We start from the raw sequence: 19,709 nt of genomic DNA, 5'->3' as shown, positions 1-19,709 counted from the left end.
GAGGAAAGACAGAGGAAGAGAAAGAAAACCTCAAGGTTAGCCTATGACCTCGAAGGTCAGAAATACTGGAAACTGGAACTTGCGGCCTGTCAGGTGCTGGCTGCTCCAAGAGGCTTGCCAGTAGTTAATCAACTTTGTAGCTGCTTTAAGTGCTGGGACGTCCGGGCGCCAAGCTCCGCTCTCTGCTGGCGGCGGGCCAATAAGGACAAACAGCCGCGGCTGTCAGAAGCTCCCATTGGTGGCGGAGGGAACCGCCCCCTTGGCTGGGAGCCAATAGCGGCGTGTTTTCGCCTTCCGAGCGCAGCCATTGGAGGAGACGGGCCGCGGCCACGTGGTGAGAGGCTGCGCGAGTGACGTGCACGGCGGGTCCGGGCTCTGGAACCCCGCTGGCTCAGCGCTGGGAGACCAACCATGGCGGTGCAGGCGGCACTTCTGCGCGGCGGCGGCGGCTGCGTCCATGGGCGCGGCGCCCTCCTCCGGAGACTGATGCAGGTGAAAAGTCCTGGAGCCCGGCTGCGGTTCCTCCTGTCCGGCCCCCGCGCCACTCGGGCCCGCAGAGCCCCCCAGGCGCTCCCCCCAGGGGCGTCCACCCGACGGGGCGCGCCCAAGGCCCTGTGCGGTCGGCCGCAACGGTGCGTGGCCCAAATCGAGCAGCTTGGGGGCCCCGCAACTCCCACAGGGCAGCTGGGGGTCCCTGGACCTTTCAGGGGGGCAGAGCTTTCCTCCCCTCCCCAGGTCCTTTTGGCAGCTTTTGTGCATCCCAAACTCGTTTCCGTCGATAAACTTTGCTTTCTCGAGTTTTCTGGGACTTGCTGGAGCTTCTCCCCTGGAGGGCTGGAACCTTGAGAGTTCCTCAGATGATATTGGACCCCTCATGCGGGCCCTCCAAGGCTGCTTTCCCCTTTGCTTGCTGGTTTTTTTTGGGTTTGTTTTGGCTTTGGTTTTGGAGGTCACACCCGGCAGCGCTCAGGTTTTCCTCCTGGCTCTGCACTCACAGATCGCTCCTGGAAGGCTCATTCCGGGGACCATATGGGTTGCCGGGATTCGAACCACCGTCCTTCTGCATGCAAGGCAAATGCCCCTCACCTCCATGCTATCTCTCCTGCCCCAGAGTAGTGGCTTTGAGAGGCTTCAGGAAGTTCCTGGGTAGAGCAGATGGAGATGGGGCCTATCCTTGAGCCTCCTTCTTCATCCTCCTTCTTCCTTGACTAGAGGAAGAGTGGTCCTCAAACTATGGCCCGCGGGCCACATATTGTATTTGTATCTGCTTTGTTTCTTCATTGCAAAATAAGACATATGCAGTGTGCATAGGAATTCGTTCGTAAGTTTTGTTTTTACTATAGTCAGACCCTCCAATGGTCTGAGGGACAGTGAACTGGCCTCCTGTTTAAAAAGTTTGAGGACCCCTGGGTGGAGAAGCCGGCTGGCTAGGGCAGAACCTGGGTCTAGGGCCTAAGGGGGTGGGGGGTCCACAGACGCTCAGCAAAGTCAGCAAAGAAAGGAAGCTGGAGGATCGCTGCAGGAAGCCAGAGGATCACCTTGGCCCAATACAGTGGGACTGAAGGACCGGCCTGGACAGTTTGCACCCTGCTGGGCTTCTCCCTGACTGGGTCAGCCAGTCAGTCAGTGCAAGTCCTTTTAGTTTGTTTTGTTTTTGGGTCACACCCGGCAGCGCTCAGGGATTTCTCCTGGTTCTGCACTCAGAAATCGCTTCCTTGTAGACTCCTGGGGATCATATGGGATGCCGGGATTTGAACCACCCTCCTTCTGCATGAAAGGCAAACACCCTACCTCCATGCTATCTCTCCGGCCCTGCTTGCTGGTTTTGAGGTGCCTCTGGAGCAGCAGCTTTGGAAGGGAAATACATTTTCCTTTCTTTCTTCGAATAAGCAAACTTTCAGAGTTCCCCACCAGCCAGGCAAAGTTGAGTGTTGATGAATGACAGGGCTCCTGGAGCCTGGCCCTGGGCTGAAGGAGCTAGGGTGCATGCCTGAGGGCTCTGCAATTCCCTGCGGCCTCTTTTCAGCGCCCAGGTTTGGCCTGAAACAGCGTTCTTGGACTTTCTTGCTGGCTTGCTGAGCTGCCAAACTGGTCCACTGAGGCAGAGCGACCAGCTGCTTGTTTCCAAGCTTTCTAAACTTGCCTTCTGGAACTGGAGCGGTAGGGTGTTTGCTTTGCACACGACTGACCCAGGACGGACCTAGGTTCCATTCCCTGCATCCTATATGGTTCCCTGAGCCTGCCAGGAGTGATTTCTGAGTGCAGAACCAGGAGGAAACCACTGAGGGACACAGGTGTGACCAAAAAACTCCCCCCATATAAATACAAGTAAAAAATACAAAAAACAAAAAACAACCCTGCCTCCTGCACTGCGTTGTGCTTCCTTGACTGAGCACTTGAACTCTGGCCTAAACAAGAAAAGCGAATAGGGACATGCAGGTGTATGAGGTGACTGGGCTGGAAATAAACTTGGCAGTTCAGGGTAGTAAGAATCCAGTTATGTGGCAGCAGTGCTCGATTTGTCTTACTTGTAGGTCAGGGAGTCTTGAAAGTGGAGAAAACCATCTCCAGGGCTTGCTGGAAACGGGGGCCTGAGGAAGCATCAGGAAAATACCAGGATTCTGGCCAGGAGGGAGCAGTGAGTAGGGAGGGTGCTTGAGAGTTCAGACCTAATGGTGGCAGATTGAGAAAATGGAAGTGGGAGTAGGTTGAGGAAAGGGGCTTCCCTTCCACCCCGTTGTCCCGCTCTGGTTTGAATTGGGTTCCTGGAATACAAAGTTTGAACCCCTGGACCTTGTGCTGTCTTGCCTGAACAAGGTGGTGGTGAACTTTCTGTTTTGTTTTGTCTGTGGGGCTACTCCCAGCTCTGTGCCCAGACCATAGGGTGCTCAAACTGCTGTATCAAGGGAAGGGTTTTAACTCCTGGATTTCTCCCCCCCCCATCTCTAACCCCCGTGAGTTCTCCTTTGGTTTCATGGTAGAGGAAATCATTAACATGAGTAATTCGCTTAAACGGATTTTTACAGTGCTGTTTAGGTGACCTTGCTTTAAAAAAAAAAAAAGTGTATGGAGATGTGGAGTCAGAGCAAAAGCAAAGTGGTAGGGCTGTTGCCTTTCACAAGACTGATCTGGGGGTTCGATTCTCAGCATCCCATATGGTCCCCCAGCCTGCCAGAAGTGATTACTGAATGCAGAGCCAGGAGTAACCTCTGTGTGTCGCCAAGTATGGCCCAAAAAAACAAACCAAAGAAAGTGCAGGGGGCAGTCAATGCAAGGGTTCAAGCCCTTGCCTTGTACATAGCATACTTAGTTCGTTCCTTCCCAGCATGGAGTACCCAGAACACTTACTGGAGTGACCCTTCAGCCCCACCAGATGGGACCCAGAAATGCAAAAATAAAATTAGTTTTTTTTTTTTTTACTGCTTTTTGTTCCTTATTTGGTTTTTTGGGCCACCATACCCAGTCATGCTCAGGGGTTATTCCTGGTTCTACACTCAGGGATCACTCCTGTCATTGCTTGGAGGTGGCGAGGCACTGGAGCTCAGTCCTGGCTCGGTCATATGCAAGGCAGGCACCTTTTCTATATTCTGGCTCATAAAATTAAAGTTTTTTGGGTTTGGTTTTGTTTTTTGTTTTTTTGGGCCACACCTGGTGATGCTCAGGGGTTACTCCTGGCGATCCGTTCAGAAATTGCTCCTGGCTTGGGGACCATATGAGACACCAGGGATCAAACCTAGGTCCATCCTGGGCTAGCTGCATGCAAGGCAAATGCCCTACCGCTGCACTATTGCTCTGTCCCCTTGTTAACAATTTTTTTTTTTGGTCACACCTGGCAGCACTCGGGTTATTCTTGGTTCTACGCTCAGAAATTGCTCCTGGCAGGCTCAGGGAACCATATGGGATGCCGGGATTTGAACCAATAACCTTCTGCATGCAAGGCAAACACCTTACCTCCATGCTATCTCTCCGGTCCCTGGTTAACAATTTTTAATCAGCATTTTTTTTTTTTTCCGTTTTTGGGTCATACCCGGCAGCACTCAGGGGTTACTCCTGGCAGGCTCGGGGGAACATATGGGATGCTGAGATTTGAACTACTGTCCTTCTGCATGCAAGGCAAATGCTCTACCTCCATGCTATCTCTCTGGCCCTTAATCAGCATTTTTTTAAAACAATTTTTGATTTTTAGCAGAATCATGAAAATAATGTCTTTTATAAGAATCATAGGTTGTAAAATTTAAAACCCTTTTAATTTATATAATGTTCTGGCTCATTAAAATCAGTCTCACAAAGTTGTTATAATTAACAATCACAAAACATTAAAGGCAACAATTTCATATTACAGCTGTTTTTGTTTGCTTTTTTTTGTTTGTTTTTGGGCCATACCCAATGGTGTTCAGAAGTTACTTGTGGCTCTGTGCTCAGAATTTGCTCCTGGCAGGCTTGGACCACATGGGATGCTAGGAATGGAACTCGGGTCCACCCAGGTTGTTGGCGTGCAAGGCAAACACCCGACTGCTGCTCTTGCCTATGTTTGCATTTTAATCACACACAAAAAGAACACAAATCACTGGTTTTCACATTTTTTTAATATTTCTAACTTTACATATATCAAACCTAATTTTTGTTGTTGTTGTTTTTGGGTCACACCTGGTAGCGCTCAGGGGTTACTCCTGGCTCTATGCTCAGAAATCGCCCCTGGCAGGCACGGGGACCGTATGGGATGTCAGGATTCAAACCACCGTCCTTCTGCATGGAAGGCAAACGCTTTACCTCCATGCTATCTCGCCAGCCCCTAATTTATTATAAAGCATTTTTCTATAGAAAGACTAATATACGGGGCCAGAGAGATAGCATGGAAGTAAGGCGTTTGCCTTGCATGCAGAACAAGAGTGGTTCGAATCCCAGTATCCCATATGGTCCCCCCAAGCCTTCCAGGAGCGATTTCTGAGTGTAGAGCCAGGAGTAACCACCCAGTGGCGTTCAGGAGTTACTCCTGGCTATGCTCAGAGGTCGCTTCTGGCAGGCTCAGGGACAATATGGGAGGCCTGGATTTGAATCAGCATCTGTCCTGAATCGGCTGCATGCAAGGCAAATGCTCTACTGGTGTGCTATCTCTAAGGCCCCAATTGTTAGTTTCTTTTCTTTTTTGGGCCACACCCGGTAACGCTCAGGGGTTACTCCTGGCTATGCGCTCAGAAATTGCTCCTGGCTTGGAGGACCATATGGGATGCTGGGGGATCGAACCACAGTCTGTCCAAGGCTAGCGCAGGCAAGGCAGGCACCTTACCTCTAGTGCCACCGCCCGGCCCCAATTGTTAGCTTCTTAAGCAATATCTGTATTGTTTTCCAAAAAGACTGGACTCGTCGACATTCTCACCAGCAGTGAATAAGTCTCTTTCTCCAGCATTTGCACCATTTACACTGGTTCTTTGGTGTGTGCCAGTCTCTGTGGTGCGAGATGGCATCTAATTGTTGTTTTGAATTATAGTTGCCTGATGATTACTGACTGAGGTGGCACATTTTTCATGTTCCTTTTGACCATCTGATTTTTTTCTTCTGTTCATTTTTTCTTTCCATTTTTGGATGGGGTTGTTGGGTTACTGATCCTACCCTAATCAATAATTGTACTCCACCGTAGGGTGTGATCTGGTGATAGTATATTGGATTATCCCTTACTTGGTATTCTGCTCCCACCCTAGGATGGTACCTGATTCTTGTCAACAAAAGCAAGGGTCTGAGGAAGGCAGGGGCTCATTCTTCTGTCTTCTTCCACTGAGCTGTGCTCCATCTTAGCAGAAAGCTTGGGTGGTTTGAATTCCTTGCTTGAACACTGGATTTCCTGAACCCATTCTTGTACCTCTTCACTGTGTGAATTATTTCCTGCGGATTTCTACAACTTTGTTCCCCCTGTCCTAATCGGGCAGGGGAATGGGAACTGCCTTTCCTGTCTGAGAGCTTGGTGGGAATCAAACCTCAACCAATCTCCTAGAGAATGTGACTCTTCATGGGGTTAGATGTTTTTTTTCCTTGCTAAGCTCAGTGACTAGAATAGTTTTCCCCATTCCATGGGTGGTCTTTGTAATCCAGAATTGCTTTATTAATACTCAGGCCTTATTTTTTTTTTCTTTCTTCATTTTATTTTGGGCGGGAGGGCACACCCATCTGTGTTCAGAATTTATTTCTGTCTCTATACTCAGGGATCACTCTTGGCAGGTTTGGGGGACCATATGGTGTGCCAGGCACAAGTGCCCAACCTGTTGCATTATAACTTCAGTCCCTAAATACTCCGAACAAAGCACCCTGTGGTGGTTGCGGTGGCAGAATCTGGCCCCCTGGCCCTGATTGTTCCTGAGAGCTGTGGTAGTGGGGGAGCTGGTAACCCCACCAGGAGTGATCCAACAAAGAAAAAAAAATGTTTTACTGAGAGATCATGGGGGTGATCACTTATTTGTGGAGAGATACACATCAGCTCATTACAGGATGTTCTAAGCAGCGAGAAACCAGTATAAGAATGGATAGGCCGGGCCTGGAGAGATAGCACAGCGGCGTTTGCAGCCGATCCAGGACCAAAGGTGGTTGGTTCGAATCCCGGTGTCCCATATGGTCCCCCGTGCCTGCCAGGAGCTATTTCTGAGCAGACAGCCAGGAGGAACCCCTGAGCACCGCCGGGTGTGACCCAAAAATCAAAAAAAAAAAAAAAAATGGATAGGCCTGGAGACAATACAGTTGGCTGGCATGCAGCTGGTCCGGATTTGTCCCCAGCACCCCATTTGGTGCCCAACACCACCTAATGAGGCCCAAACCCTACACCACCCTTAAAAGGACCTTTTTTTGTTTCTGATTCACACCTAGCGGTGCCTCAAGCTACCAGCTGAGTGTTCAGAGTTTGGCCCTGTCACCCCAGAGTTCCGCTGACAGAAGCGTAGGAGGCGGTGGAGGCCATGGAACGGGCAGGAAGGGCTGCACTTTCACCAGCTTCCTAACCAGTAACTTCTGTTTTGCTTTCTCTGTTTTGTGGCCGCAGCCAGTGTTGCAGGGGTTCACTCCTTCCTCTGCATTCCTGGGTCTGCTGCGTACAAGGCAAATGTCCCTCCGCTCTACTATCACCCTGGCTCATGGGTTACTTTGTGAAGGGAGGTTCTCACGTGGTGCTCAGGGCTTGTGGGGATTCTGGACCAATCTGGCCATTGACTCAGAGAAAAGTGAAGGCTGCAGTGCTGGGCATTGTTGGGACTGGCTGGTGGCCAAACGCTTGCCCAAACGCTTCTCCTGTCTTTTGGCGCTGCCCCTTCTCCCTTCAGCTCTGCCTCCTGCTCCAGCCACTCTGCCTGCCAGCTCCAAGGCAGCTGAGTTTCTGAGACTCCTCATTGCTTCTTCCTGGGCTCCTTCCCAGTGCCTCTGGACACTGGCCCACTTTGCTTACCTCTTGTATTGACTTTCCCTGAAGGGCATAAAGAACAGTTTTTGCTCAAATATTTGTTCTGTCTAATGCTACCACAGGGCAGTAAACAAACATGTATCTTGGAACTGACAGTCACACAGAGACAGTGCAGATAAGTGAGAGAGGGTGTAGGCATCCCTCTCTGCAGTGGCCACTGAGGGATCCGAGCCTGCCCTTTGCTCCTGAAGCTGCTGTGGGCACTGGTGCTGCCAGGAGCGGGGCAAAGCCTCAAGTGGCTCTGCTGAGGGCCACCTGCCAGCCCCCGAGTTGGTGCTTAGAACTGGAGGAAGTTGGGGGTAGGGTAGGAGTCCAGGCAGGATGCTGACGGGAAGGGGGGGTTTTGCCTTGGGGCTGCACCAAGCTGCAAGCCAGTAGTCTAGGTGGCTTTGGGCTGAGGAGCTTTTGGTCTACACCCTTATGCACCACCAAAGTCCCAGAAACTGCTTTAGAGGATGCATTGGGATCTGCTGAGCTTTTGCCTGAGCACCTGGTAAACTGCTGTCTCAATTCCGACTGCTGTAGCTGGTACCACTGGGAGGTGTTGTGGGATCAGAGCACCACTGGACGCCCCCAAGACCAACAATCACTTAAAGCTGAGCTGGCTGATGCTGGAGGCTTGTTTGGTAGCCTGAACTGAAAATTCTCAGCACTCAAAAGCCTTTAAGAGCCCAATAGGTTCAGAATTGCCAGAGGTAACCCTGCACTCCCTGAGAACCACTTGGGAGAACCTCCTGCCCCAAATGTTAATAAAAGAGTTTCTTAGGTGTTGGAGCCCTAACATAGCAGGTCCGGCTCTTGCCTTGCATGCTTCTGACCTGTGTAGGGTAAACTGGTCAGGAGTCAAACATTAGTTTGTGTTGGGGATTTTCTGGAACTGGAACCCAAGACCTAGGATGTTTATGTGCCATCATCAAGCTGGAAGGCCTGGAACATTCCTTTCTACCGAGAGAGGCCTGCCTCAAGTAGCACTGGCTATGGCCTGAGGCCCATCTCACTGCTGGTCTGAAGCAGCTGCCTGCAGGCATAGGCAAGTGCTTGGGAGTTTCTGGAGGGGAATGGAGTAGCTGCTTCCACATGGGTACCTCTGGCTCAGCCCCAGCACCACTCCAAAGCCAAGTTCATTACAGCATAATAAATTGTCTTAGCTTTGATTTTTGGACCAGTGTTCAGGGACTAGACCAAGTGAGGTATTTGAGGGACCACATGGTGATAGGGGCAACTTCCTGCCTGCTGTATGTCCTTAAGCTACCATCCTATGGCATACATGGTGGAAAACCTGGAAGTATAAATTAAGAAGAAATCAGAACTCATTGGGATGTATTAAGATGATGTCAACATTTTTTTTACATTGTAACAATTTACATTTCTATTACAGGAAATAAGACATGTAGAGCGAAGTTATGCTTCAAAACCCACTTTGAATGTAAGTACAAATTATGCTTTACAGTTTGTTGTTGTCATTGCAGGCTTAGAAATAGCTAGTTGCGGGGCGGGAGAGATAGCATGGAGGTAAGGCATTTGCCTTTCATGCAGAAGGTTGGTGGTTCGAATCCGGCATCCCATATGGTCCCCTGAGCCTGCGAGGAGCAATTTCTGAGCGTAGAGCCAGGAGTAACCCCTGAGCGCTGCCGGGTGTGACCCAAAAACCAAAAAAAAAAAAAAAAAAAAAAATAATAAAATAAAAAAAATAAAGCTAGTTGCAGCTTCTTCTCTCTGGGACTGGAAGCCTTGGCAGCATGGGGAATAGTATGGCTCCAGGTCAAAGGCCCATTGGCCAAGCTTAGGGGAGACTATGGGGCTCCACCAACAGCCTTCCCTCTCCTTCCCGGATCTCCAGGGCTTCCTTGGGCCCCAGGCCAGGGAGCCAGCGAGGTGGGTGCCGGGGAGCGGTTTAAAGGGGACCCCAGACTTTCCCGAAGCCCCACCCTGCACAAGTAGTGCTGTTTGGGAAAGTTGCTCACAACTTTCATCCCATCATTGTCCATTCCCAAACTGTGCGGGGGCGCTAAGTATAGATAGTTTAATAGGATCCCATAGGGTTTCATTTATGTTTACAATATACATAATGTCTATGTGTATACTTTCCTTCCCCCATTGGCTCATCACATTGGCTCATTTATAGTCCTTTAACTCTCACCCCACTGCCTATTACCCCACATTTAATCATTTTTACCCTCAGTTCTTTGCTCCTTATGAAGCAGATCATTATCCTCACTCAAGCCAGCTTCCAAAGTAAAAAAATAGACTCTCACCCTGAGAATAAATCAATACTCTGTTCCTATTAATCTACTCCCAGCGACCTCCTGTCTTCCATCTTCCTTCACTATGCACCTATGCTTGCTACCTTACTTAGTTTCTGAGAAGCCTCCACTCAAAGACAATTCCTGATATGGGACTGCTGGAAGTCTTTTGCAGCCTCCAGGTGGCCAAATCACAGACCAACACCCAGACTCAACACCCTCCCCACCCCGACTATCTCTAAAGACATCAAAGGAACTTGTATATCTTAGATGTATTCTCTTGCTTGACTTCTATAATTCTTTTTGAATATCCTCTGTGGTTTTTTTGTTTGTTTGCTTGTTTTGGTTTTTGGGTCACACCTGGTGGCGCTTAGGGGTTACTCCTGGCTCTATGCTCAGGAATGCCTTACTGCTTGCGCCACCGCTCTGGTCCCTCTCCCTGCTGTATTATCTTCCCAACCCCATTGATTAATTTATTTTATTTATTTTTAATTTATTTTTATTTTTTGGTTTATTTTCTTGGGTCACACCTGACAGCGCTCAGGAGTTACTCCTGGCTCTACGCTCAGAAATTGCTCCTGGCAGACTTAGGGGACCATATGGGATGCTGGGATTCGAACCACCGACCTTTTACATGAAAGGCAAATGCCTTACCTCCATGCTATCTCTCCGGCCCCTTTATTTATTTATTTATTTATTTATTTATTTGTTTGTTTGTTTGTTTTTTGGTCACACCCTGCTAGTGCTCAGGGGTTACTCCTGGCTCTTTGCTCAGAAATTGCTCCTGCCTGGCTCGAGGGACCATATGGGATGCCGGAATTAAAACCACCATCTGTCTGTATGCAAGGCAAATGCCCTACCTCTCGTGCTATCTCTCCGGCTCCTCATTGATCAAACTCTTAAACAATGATTTTCTGCCATTTTCTGCCTCAACAGGAAGTGGTCATCGTGAGTGCCACAAGAACGCCTATTGGCTCTTTCCTAGGTAGCCTCGCCTCTTTGCCGGCCACAAAGCTGGGTGCCATTGCCGTGAGGGCAGCGATTGAGAAGGCAGGTCAGTGATGTCAGACAGGGCAGAGCCTTTTCTGTGGTGGGCCATCACCTAATCAGGTAGTCAGGCATCAGTATGCTAAGTAAAGATATCTTCTTTATGTTTTAAAAACAGGGATTCCAAAAGAGGAAATTAAAGAAGCCTACATGGGAAATGTTTTACAAGGAGGCGAAGGACAAGCCCCCACGAGGCAAGCTGTGCTGGGAGCAGGTATCATCAACATGTTACTGCCCCGTCCCACACCTGGTGATGCTCATGGGATGCTCAGGATTGAACTCAGGTTGGCCATGTACTCTACCTGCTGAATTACTGCTCTGGCCATAGATCCTGCTTTTCTACTTTGAATATTTGGCACGTGGGGGCAGAGGGGCTAACCCAAGGGTAAGGAACTAACCCAAGGGTACTGGGGCATGTAGGAATACTGGGATCGACTTCCCCAACACTGCAGGATGTGGTTGAAAAAGAAAAACTTGATGGGAGAACACTTCAGCTTAAATAAAGTGTTAAGTGTTAGGACAAAGCACATGAGAATGCCATCCCAAATCAAATATTAGGTAATATTTATAGTAGCTGAAAAAAAATTGCAGGCTCATTTGCCAAACTCTCATTTTTAGTTCTCTAGTGTCTTTACAGTCTGCCCAATTTCTGTTGGTTTTAGGTTTGCCTATTTCTACTCCTTGCACAACCGTCAATAAAGTTTGCGCTTCTGGAATGAAGGCCATCATGATGGCCTCTCAGAATCTCATGTGTGGACATCAGGTGAGCACATTGCTCCTTCTTTCCCACTAATGAACATTTCCCATGCTCAGACACCCTTTAGGAATAGTCAGCTTCTGAGTAAGATTCTTACATTTCAGTTTTTTTTTTTTTTTGGTTTTTTTTTTGGTTTTTTTTTTGGGTCACACCCGGCGGTGCTCAGGGGTTACTCCTGGCTGTCTGCTCAGAAATAGCTCCTGGCAGGCTCAGGGGACCATATGGGACACCGGGATTCGAACCAACCACCTTTGGTCCTGGATCGGCTGCTTGCAAGGCAAACACCGCTGTGCTATCTCTCCGGGCCCTTACATTTCAGTTTCAGACACTCAGCTCGCATGTACTTGCTGTGCCATTCAAATTGATGTTAACCATTAACATAATGGTTTTGCAGCTAGGATATTTTTTTTTTTTTTTTTTTTTGGTTTTTGGGCCACACCCTGTGAGGCTCAGGGGTTACTCCTGACTATGCGCTCAGAAGTTGCTCCTGGCTTCTTGGGGGACCATATGGGACACCGGGGGATCGAACCGCGGTCCGTCCTAGGCTAGCGCAGGCAAGGCAGGCACCTTACCTCCAGCGCCACCGCCCGGCCCCGCAGCTAGGATATTTTAGGACATTTAGGACAGATAATGCTCTAACCTAAGAATTGATCAGGTCCAAGCCTTTTTTTGTTTTTTTGGGCCACACACATTTGACGCTCAGGGGTTACTCCTGGCTATGTGCTCAGAAATTGCCCCTGGCTTGGGGGGACCATATGGGATGCCGGGGGATTGAACCGAGGTCCATCCTAGGCTAGCACCTGCAAAGCAGACGCCTTACCTCTAGCGCCACCTCTCCGGCCCCACCAAGCCTTTTTTTTTGTTTTTGGCCCACACCCTACAATGCTTAGGGGTTACTCCTGGCTCTGCACTCAGAAATCACTTCTGGTGGGCGCAGGGGACCATATGGGATGCCAGGGAATTGAACCCAGGTCAGAGCATGCAAGACAAACACCCTACTCACTGTGCTATATCACTTTGTCCCCAGCTCCAAGCCATTTTTTTGTTTTTTGTTTTTTGGGTCACACCCGGCAGTGCTCAGGGGTTACTCCTGGCTCTAGGCTCAGAAATCGCTCCTGGCAGGGTTGGGGGACCATATGGGATGCCGGGATTCAAACCACTGTCCTTCTGCATGCAAATCTTACCTCTATGCTATCTCTCTGACCCCACAAGCCATTTAATTTTATTTGCTTATGGCTGATCTGGATTCAGTCCATGATATCACATACAGTCCCCAAACACTGCTGTGTGTGATCTCCCAGCTATAGAACTGAAATGAAAAAAATAAACATCTTTCTTGATCTAGTGCATTCCAGTTATGGTTTGTAACACATGAGTGAAAATCAGTTGTGATGTATTTGCATATTGTTAAAAATCATGATTTTGAGTACTTTCTCATAAGTATCTGAGCTAACATAATCAATATGTAGTAAAAACTATAAAGGCACAGAAAAGAATGAAAATATGTATTATTAGTTCACAATGCTGGGTAGTTTCATATACGCCTCTTCAAGCCACACCCTCTGTCCACTTCATTATATTCCACTATTGAAATAATCTCACATTTCAAGACTAGGTTCCTGTGGTGGTGAAGTTTTGATTGAAAGCTGTGAGTAAACAGTGATGTTTCACTTACTGCCTTGTAAAGTAAAGCCAGATCATGGATTAATACTGATTAAAATACCTATATACGAGGTACTAGCAACACTAAACATAGTATCAATGCCAGATAACACTTAAAGACATATCTAGGGACAGGTCAGAAATTAAATGTGGGATTTTGGGAGAGGCAGAAGAAACAAGTGTGTCTGTTTCTGATTTACTGTTGAGCAGGATGTGATGGTGGCGGGAGGCATGGAGAGCATGTCCAACGTCCCCTATGTCATGAGCAGAGGAGCAACACCCTATGGTGGGGTCAAGCTGGAAGACTTGATCGTCAAGGATGGCCTGACTGATGTCTACAATAAAATTCATATGGTAATGGAGAAATTCACCACTGTGCAGTAGACTGAGTGATTCACTTGGGGGTGTGTGTGGATGAATTCAGCCCAGAGCCTCAGACCTGCAAGTATGTTCTCTAGTACTGAACTACACCCCCTATCTGTAGCTAACCTTTGATTCTTTGGCTTTAAAATGACAACTTTGGATTAGTTAAGGCAATTCAACTGTTCACCACAGTATTATGATACTACCCACCCCCTTTCCTCAGGGCAACTGTGCTGAGAACACAGCTAAGAAAATGAACATTGCCCGAGACGAGCAGGATGCGTACGCCATTAACTCTTACACCAGAAGCAAGAAAGCGTGGGAAGCTGGTGTGTTTGCAAACGAAGTGACTCCGGTCACAATTACAACAAAAGGTTAGCTTACACAAGCATTTCTGGCCACACCCAGCAGTGTTCAGGGAACCATATTGGGGTGCCAAGGATGCAACCTGGTTGGCAGCAAGTGCCCTGCCTGCTACTCTAGCTCCGCCTCTTTTTTTTTTTTTTGGGCCACACCCGGTGACGCTCAGGGGTTACTCCTGGCTATGTGCTCAGAAGTCGCTCCTGGCTTGGGGGACCATATGGGATGCCGGGGGATCGAACCGCGGTCCGTCCAAGGCTAGCGCAGGTAAGGCAGGCACCTTACCTCTAGCGCCACCGCCCGGCCCCTAGCTCCGCCTCTAATAACCTGTTTGGTTTTTTTTTTTTTTGGTTTTTGGGCCACACCCGGCGATGCTCAGGGGTTACTCCTGGCTGTCTGCTCAGAAATAGCTCCTGGCAGGTACGGGGGACCATATGGGACACCGGGATTTGAACCAACCACCTTTGGTCCTGGATCAGCTGCTTGCAAGGCAAACGCCCTCTCTGGGTCCAATCTGTCTGTTTTAAATTAGTATTTAGTCTTCATTTCAGTTGGATACTTATGGCTAATAAAGTTGCCAACTACATAATTAACCCAAATGTTATTTCCTCTAAGGCTAAGCATATTACTTTTTTTTTAAAATTTTTCTTATTTTTCGCATATTACTTTTTTAAAATTTTGTTTTTGAGCCACACCGTTGACGCTCACGGGTTACTCCTGGCTATGTGCTCAGAAATCACTCCTGGCTCGGGGGACCATATGGGATGCTGGGGATTGAACCCAGGCCTGTCCTGGGTCAGCTGCATGCAAAGCAAATGTCCTGCCACTGTGCTAGCTCTGGCCCCTAAGCATATTACTTTTAATCTGTTGAATATATTTAAGACTCAAATATAGGGCCAGATAGGTTAGCACAGGTTTGATCCCTGAGCATAGCCAGGTGAGGTCCCAAGACAACAAAAAAAAGATTCTAATATAAATTATTGAAAAGGGATTTAAGTGTGCTAATAAGGGGCTGGAGTGATAGTACAGCAGTAGGCTGTTTGCCTTGCACGTGGCAGAGCCAGGAGTAACCCCTGAGCACTGCCAGGTGTGACCCCAAAACAAAACAACAAAATGTTGCTAATAAATAGCCCCAAAAAGTACAGCACTTGAACCAAGTCATCAGGACTTCTCAGTAAGGTCTCTGCAGTACCTGCTCCTTTCTCAACTGACAGTTCTCCCACAGGACATTAGAGCTTATTTATCTGACATTGACTTCCAGAGCAATAAGGATGGGACCAAACTGTTCAAGATATAGATGGTGATGGTTACTTTTTTCACTGGATGATTACTAACATTTTTTTCTTTTAGGTAAACCAGATGTAGTGGTAAAAGAAGATGAAGAATATAAACGTGTTGACTTCAGCAAAGTTCCGAAACTAAAGACAGTCTTCCAAAAGGAAAATGGTTAGTATAATAAAATGAACTACAATAAATAGTAAAAAAGAAAAACTTTATAATGCGTATCAAAAAAATCTTGGAAGAGATTACAGAATATAGTTGTTTTTGGATCACACCAGTGCAGAACCATATGGGCTGCGGGGGATTGAAACCATCCGGGCATATGCCTTACTGATTGAACATTACTCCAGCATTTATATTAGATGAATGTTTTTAATTCTTTTTTTGTTTGTTTGTTTTTGGGCCACACCTGGTGATGCTCAGGGGTTACTCTTGACTATACGCTCAGAAATCACTCTTGGCTTCAGGGGGATTGAACGCTGTCCGTCCTAGGCTAGCGCTTGTGCCACTGTTCCGGCACCAATTTTTTTTTTTAATTCTTTAAGAAAAATATCTGGGGCAAGAGCGATAGCATAGTGGTAAGGGTGTTTGTCTTACATGTGACTGACCCAGGATGGACCTGGGTTCAATCCCCGACATCCCATCTGGTCCCCCAAGCCAGGAGCAATTTCTGAGTGCATAGCCAGAATAACCCCTCAGCGCCAGTAGGTGTGCCCCCCCTCCACGAAAAAACAAAACAAGGGGCCGGGCGGTGGCGCTAAAGGTAAGGTGCGCCTGCCTTGCCTGCGCTAGCCTTGGACGGACCTCGGTTCAATCCCCCGGTGTCCCATATGGTCCCCTAAGCCAGGAGCAACTTCTGAGCGCATAGCCAGGAGTAACCCCTGAGCATTACCGGGTGTGGCCCCAAAACCAAAAATAAATAAATAAATAAATAAAACAAAACAAAAAACAACAACAACAAAAAACTAAAAACCAAAGAAAAGAAAACTATCTAATGTGTGATTGCCAACATGGGCCACTAAGGCTTACACTAACTAGTGCTGGTATTAAGCAACAGTCTGTTTATGGAATCTTCTCTAATGTAGTTAAAAAGCCAACATAAATGCTACACTATAGAGGTCTATTTAAAACACACAGTTAAGGGGGCAGAGAGCTGGTTAAGGCAATTGTCTTGCATGTGTGTGCTCCTGGGTTCATTCCAAACACTGGATCAAAAACCAAAGATTTTGTAGATAGGGCATTTGCCTTGCCCTCAACAGACACGGATTTGATCCCCGGCATCCCAGATGGTCCCTGAGCCCACCAGGAGTGATTTTTGAGCACAAAGTGTGGAGTAACCCCCGAGTACAGGCTGGTATGGACCCAAAACAAAAGAACAAAGAACACACAAAAGAGATTTGAGCAAACTTGCTACCATAAAGCATTGAGTTATATTGTAGTTCCAGAACCGCCTGTAATTTCTGAACGTCCTACTTGCTGATGCAGGCACAGTGACAGCTGCCAATGCCAGCACATTAAACGACGGTGCTGCTGCCCTGGTGCTGATGACAGCAGACGCGGCCAAGAGGCTCAATGTGAAAGCGCTCGCCAGAGTAGCAGGTAGGAGACCCTCCCTGAGGTGCCGGCAGCACTGAGAGAGCAGCTTCACATATGTAACAGATCAAAGTTTTCTGAGCTGGCAACTCACAAACATCATCTAGATTGTGGGGGTTGAGAACTTTCATGTTGTAGTATCCTCATACTTAATTTTTTCATGTTAAAAGCTGCCCTGAGAATAAGGATTTCTTAGGGGGCTATAGCAAGAGCACAGCAGGTAGGGCACTGGCCTTGCATGCAGTCAATCCAGATTCAATTCCCGGCATCCCATACGGTCCCCACAGCCTGCCTGGAGTGATTGGGCCACAAGTAAACCCTAAGCACTGCTGGACGTGGCCCAAAAAAACAAAACAAACAAAAGGGAAAAGAACTTTTGGCTAGCATAGGAGGGACTGTGGTTTGATCCCCTGGCATCACATATGGCCCCTGAAGCCAGGAGCGATTTCTAAGCATATAGCCTGGAGTAACCCCTGAGCGTCAGTCACTGAGTATGCCCCTCCCCTCCCCCCCCAATCGCTCCAGTAGGCACAGGGGACCATATTGATGCTAGGATTCAAATCACTCTTCGTCCTGATTGGTTGCAGACAAGGCAAATGCCCTATCGTGCTATCTCTCTGGTCCCCAGAAAAGAAGTTAGTTTAGAAAGAAGCTTGTAAAGCAGTGCTGGTCTCGATATTCTCAGCTGATCAGGTATCAGGTATCAGATGGTTCCCCTTTTCAGAAAAAATTACTAAGCACCCTCCCCAGGGACAATAGAAACTGTTTAAATGATCGATGACATAAGCAAATACAAGGTAATATGCACCCAAAGTAGCATCTAACAGCTGTTCCAAGATCTAGTTTTTGGGGCTTGTTGATGGGAGGCTTGTCAGCACCCTCCAGACAGTTCTCTCTCAAGCCTTTTAGATTTTAATGACTTGTTTCTAATAAAGCATTTGCAGATGCTGCAGTAGAACCTATTGATTTTCCGATTGCTCCTGCATATGCTGTGCCCAAGGTAAGAATAAAGTTAATATGCTAACTTGTGGTTTGTGTATTCCTAAGGTGGCAGGTCTCGGATTCTAGTATCTTGCATTCTTCCTTGTATCTTGATAGAAGGAAATAGAGGAAGGTTGGGAAGAGTTCAATAGGCTGAGCACACTTGGGCCCAACCAACTCTGCTCCAATTAATAATATACAGTTTTTGCTTTTTTGTATTTGAATTACTTAACTAGTCTTAGCTTACATGCCTGATATGGGAAGCACAAGGTTAGAGGTTAGTGAAGCAGAGAAAAATGGGCAGTAGTGAAGGTCCTGATTCTAGAATTCAGAGCAAACACTTCAGTGTGAGAATAACACAAAATTGATACATCTTTGAAGGAAAAAGTGACTTCCATTGTTTTACTTTTGTGTTTCCAGGGACCAAATCCAGAGTCCCCCATTGCAGGACCAGGAGTTCTTTCCCAACTCTACCAAGTCTCTAGAAGATCATGTCATGAGTGCTATTTTAGACAGACAAACCACACCACTAGTTCTCAGCATGGTAACTGAGCTATTAAAACAGTCATACTAAAAAAACAATAGCTTTGAAGATCTGGCCCAAATATTCCACAGTAGTTTTAACTACTGAAAGCCAAGGAAAGTCAAACAGTAAATAAACCTCTTTCATTGAATCAGTGAAGTACATATCCTTAGTGAATATATATTCTTAGTAGTTGTAGCTTATTCATGAAAATCAAGCTCGCTCTCTCCACAGTAGGAAAATATAAGCAAATGCCTTAAGTCTATATTTAAATTTTATAATACAATACAAACTAGAATTAAAAAAATCTGTATCAGGGCCCGGAGAGATAGCACAGTGGCGTTTGCCTTGCAAGCAGCCGATCCAGGACCAAAGGTGGTTGGTTCGAATCCCGGTGTCCCAAAGGTGGTTGGTTCGAATCCCGGTGTCCCACATGGTCCCCCGTGCCTGCCAGGAGCTATTTCTGAGCAGACAGCCAGGAGTAACCCCTGAGCACCGCCGGGTGCGACCCCAAAAAAAAAAATCTATCAAAATTTTTTAGGTTCTTAAAGATGCCGGATTAAAAAAGGAAGATATTACAATGTGGGAAGTAAATGAAGCTTTCAGTTTGGTTGTATTAGCAAACATGAAAATGCTGGATATTGACCCCCAAAAAGTGAATATCAATGGAGGAGCTGTTTCTCTGGGACATCCAATTGGGTAGGTAAAAATGGTATGAAGCATCTAACTTAATGTCTGCCTTTGCATTTTTCTCTAAATTTAAATTATTGCTTCAGAGCAGTTTTTTATTTTTGTTGTAATAACTTAAGGAAGTACTTATGACAGACTTGAGTTCTGATATTTGTTTCATGTCAAAGGAGGCAATTTAAAGTTTGATCAAAACTCTGCAGACAGTTAATTTGGAGCAGATGCATATTAGTCAGTCACGGATTATTTAATTCACCAAAGTAGTTGAAATGCGGTTTTGATTCTAGGATGTCGGGAGCTCGGATTGTTGTTCATATGGTCCATAATCTGAAGCAGGGACAATATGGTCTCGCCAGCATTTGCAATGGAGGCGGCGGCGCTTCTGCCATCCTAATCCAGAAGCTGTAGATAAACATCGCTGTGTGGCTACTGTAACCTGTCTGCATACTCTGGAGCAGCTGATACCCAATAATTGGTACTGTTTTTGGTTTTTTGTTACTGTCTAGCCTTAAAAAAAAATCAAATCTCCAAACCTTTTGCAATTACAAATAAACTCTTCTGCTTTTTATTTCTTGTAGTCTTTTTACTGCATTACCAAAGTGACATAGGCTATTTTTGGCAGTGTGGCTAAAAAATTAGGATAGGTCCAAACATATTAAACCAGAAGAATGTAGACATTTCACAAAGAAATATTTAACATTCTCCAAAATAGGTCATCTGAGATTATCTTTTATTTTTTGTATCATATACAATTTTATTTTTAAATATATTTTT

At 46.9% G+C, this 19,709-nt stretch overlaps 1 protein-coding gene across 1 annotated transcript; it reads left to right on the top strand.

Moving 5' to 3' along the window:
* The first annotated feature begins 353 nt into the window (after positions 1 to 353).
* ACAT1 (acetyl-CoA acetyltransferase 1) lies at positions 354 to 19,503 on the top strand. Its single transcript, XM_049779032.1, has 12 exons — positions 354 to 492; positions 8,817 to 8,864; positions 10,618 to 10,735; positions 10,847 to 10,942; positions 11,391 to 11,491; positions 13,358 to 13,501; positions 13,734 to 13,884; positions 15,221 to 15,316; positions 16,637 to 16,750; positions 17,680 to 17,744; positions 18,790 to 18,947; positions 19,223 to 19,503. The coding sequence occupies exons 1-12, from the start codon at positions 412 to 414 to the stop codon at positions 19,341 to 19,343; spliced, it is 1,293 nt and encodes a 430-aa protein (XP_049634989.1). The 5' UTR covers positions 354 to 411; the 3' UTR covers positions 19,344 to 19,503.
* The last annotated feature ends 206 nt before the right edge of the window (positions 19,504 to 19,709 follow it).

This window comes from Suncus etruscus, chromosome 8 (assembly GCF_024139225.1).
Source record: "Suncus etruscus isolate mSunEtr1 chromosome 8, mSunEtr1.pri.cur, whole genome shotgun sequence".
Classification (NCBI taxonomy): domain Eukaryota; kingdom Metazoa; phylum Chordata; class Mammalia; order Eulipotyphla; family Soricidae; genus Suncus; species Suncus etruscus.
This window is presented reverse-complemented; position numbering and strand designations above follow the sequence as displayed.

Excerpts from the sequence above, each read along its gene's own strand:
- ACAT1 (XM_049779032.1), top strand. The coding sequence starts at position 412 with ATGGCGGTGCAGGCGGCACTTCTGCGCGGCGGCGGCGGCTGCGTCCAT. Across the intron at positions 10,943-11,390 it reads GCAAGCTGTGCTGGGAGCAG|GTTTGCCTATTTCTACTCCT; the intron begins GTATCATCAACA and ends TGTTGGTTTTAG. Across the intron at positions 16,751-17,679 it reads AGCGCTCGCCAGAGTAGCAG|CATTTGCAGATGCTGCAGTA; the intron begins GTAGGAGACCCT and ends TTTCTAATAAAG.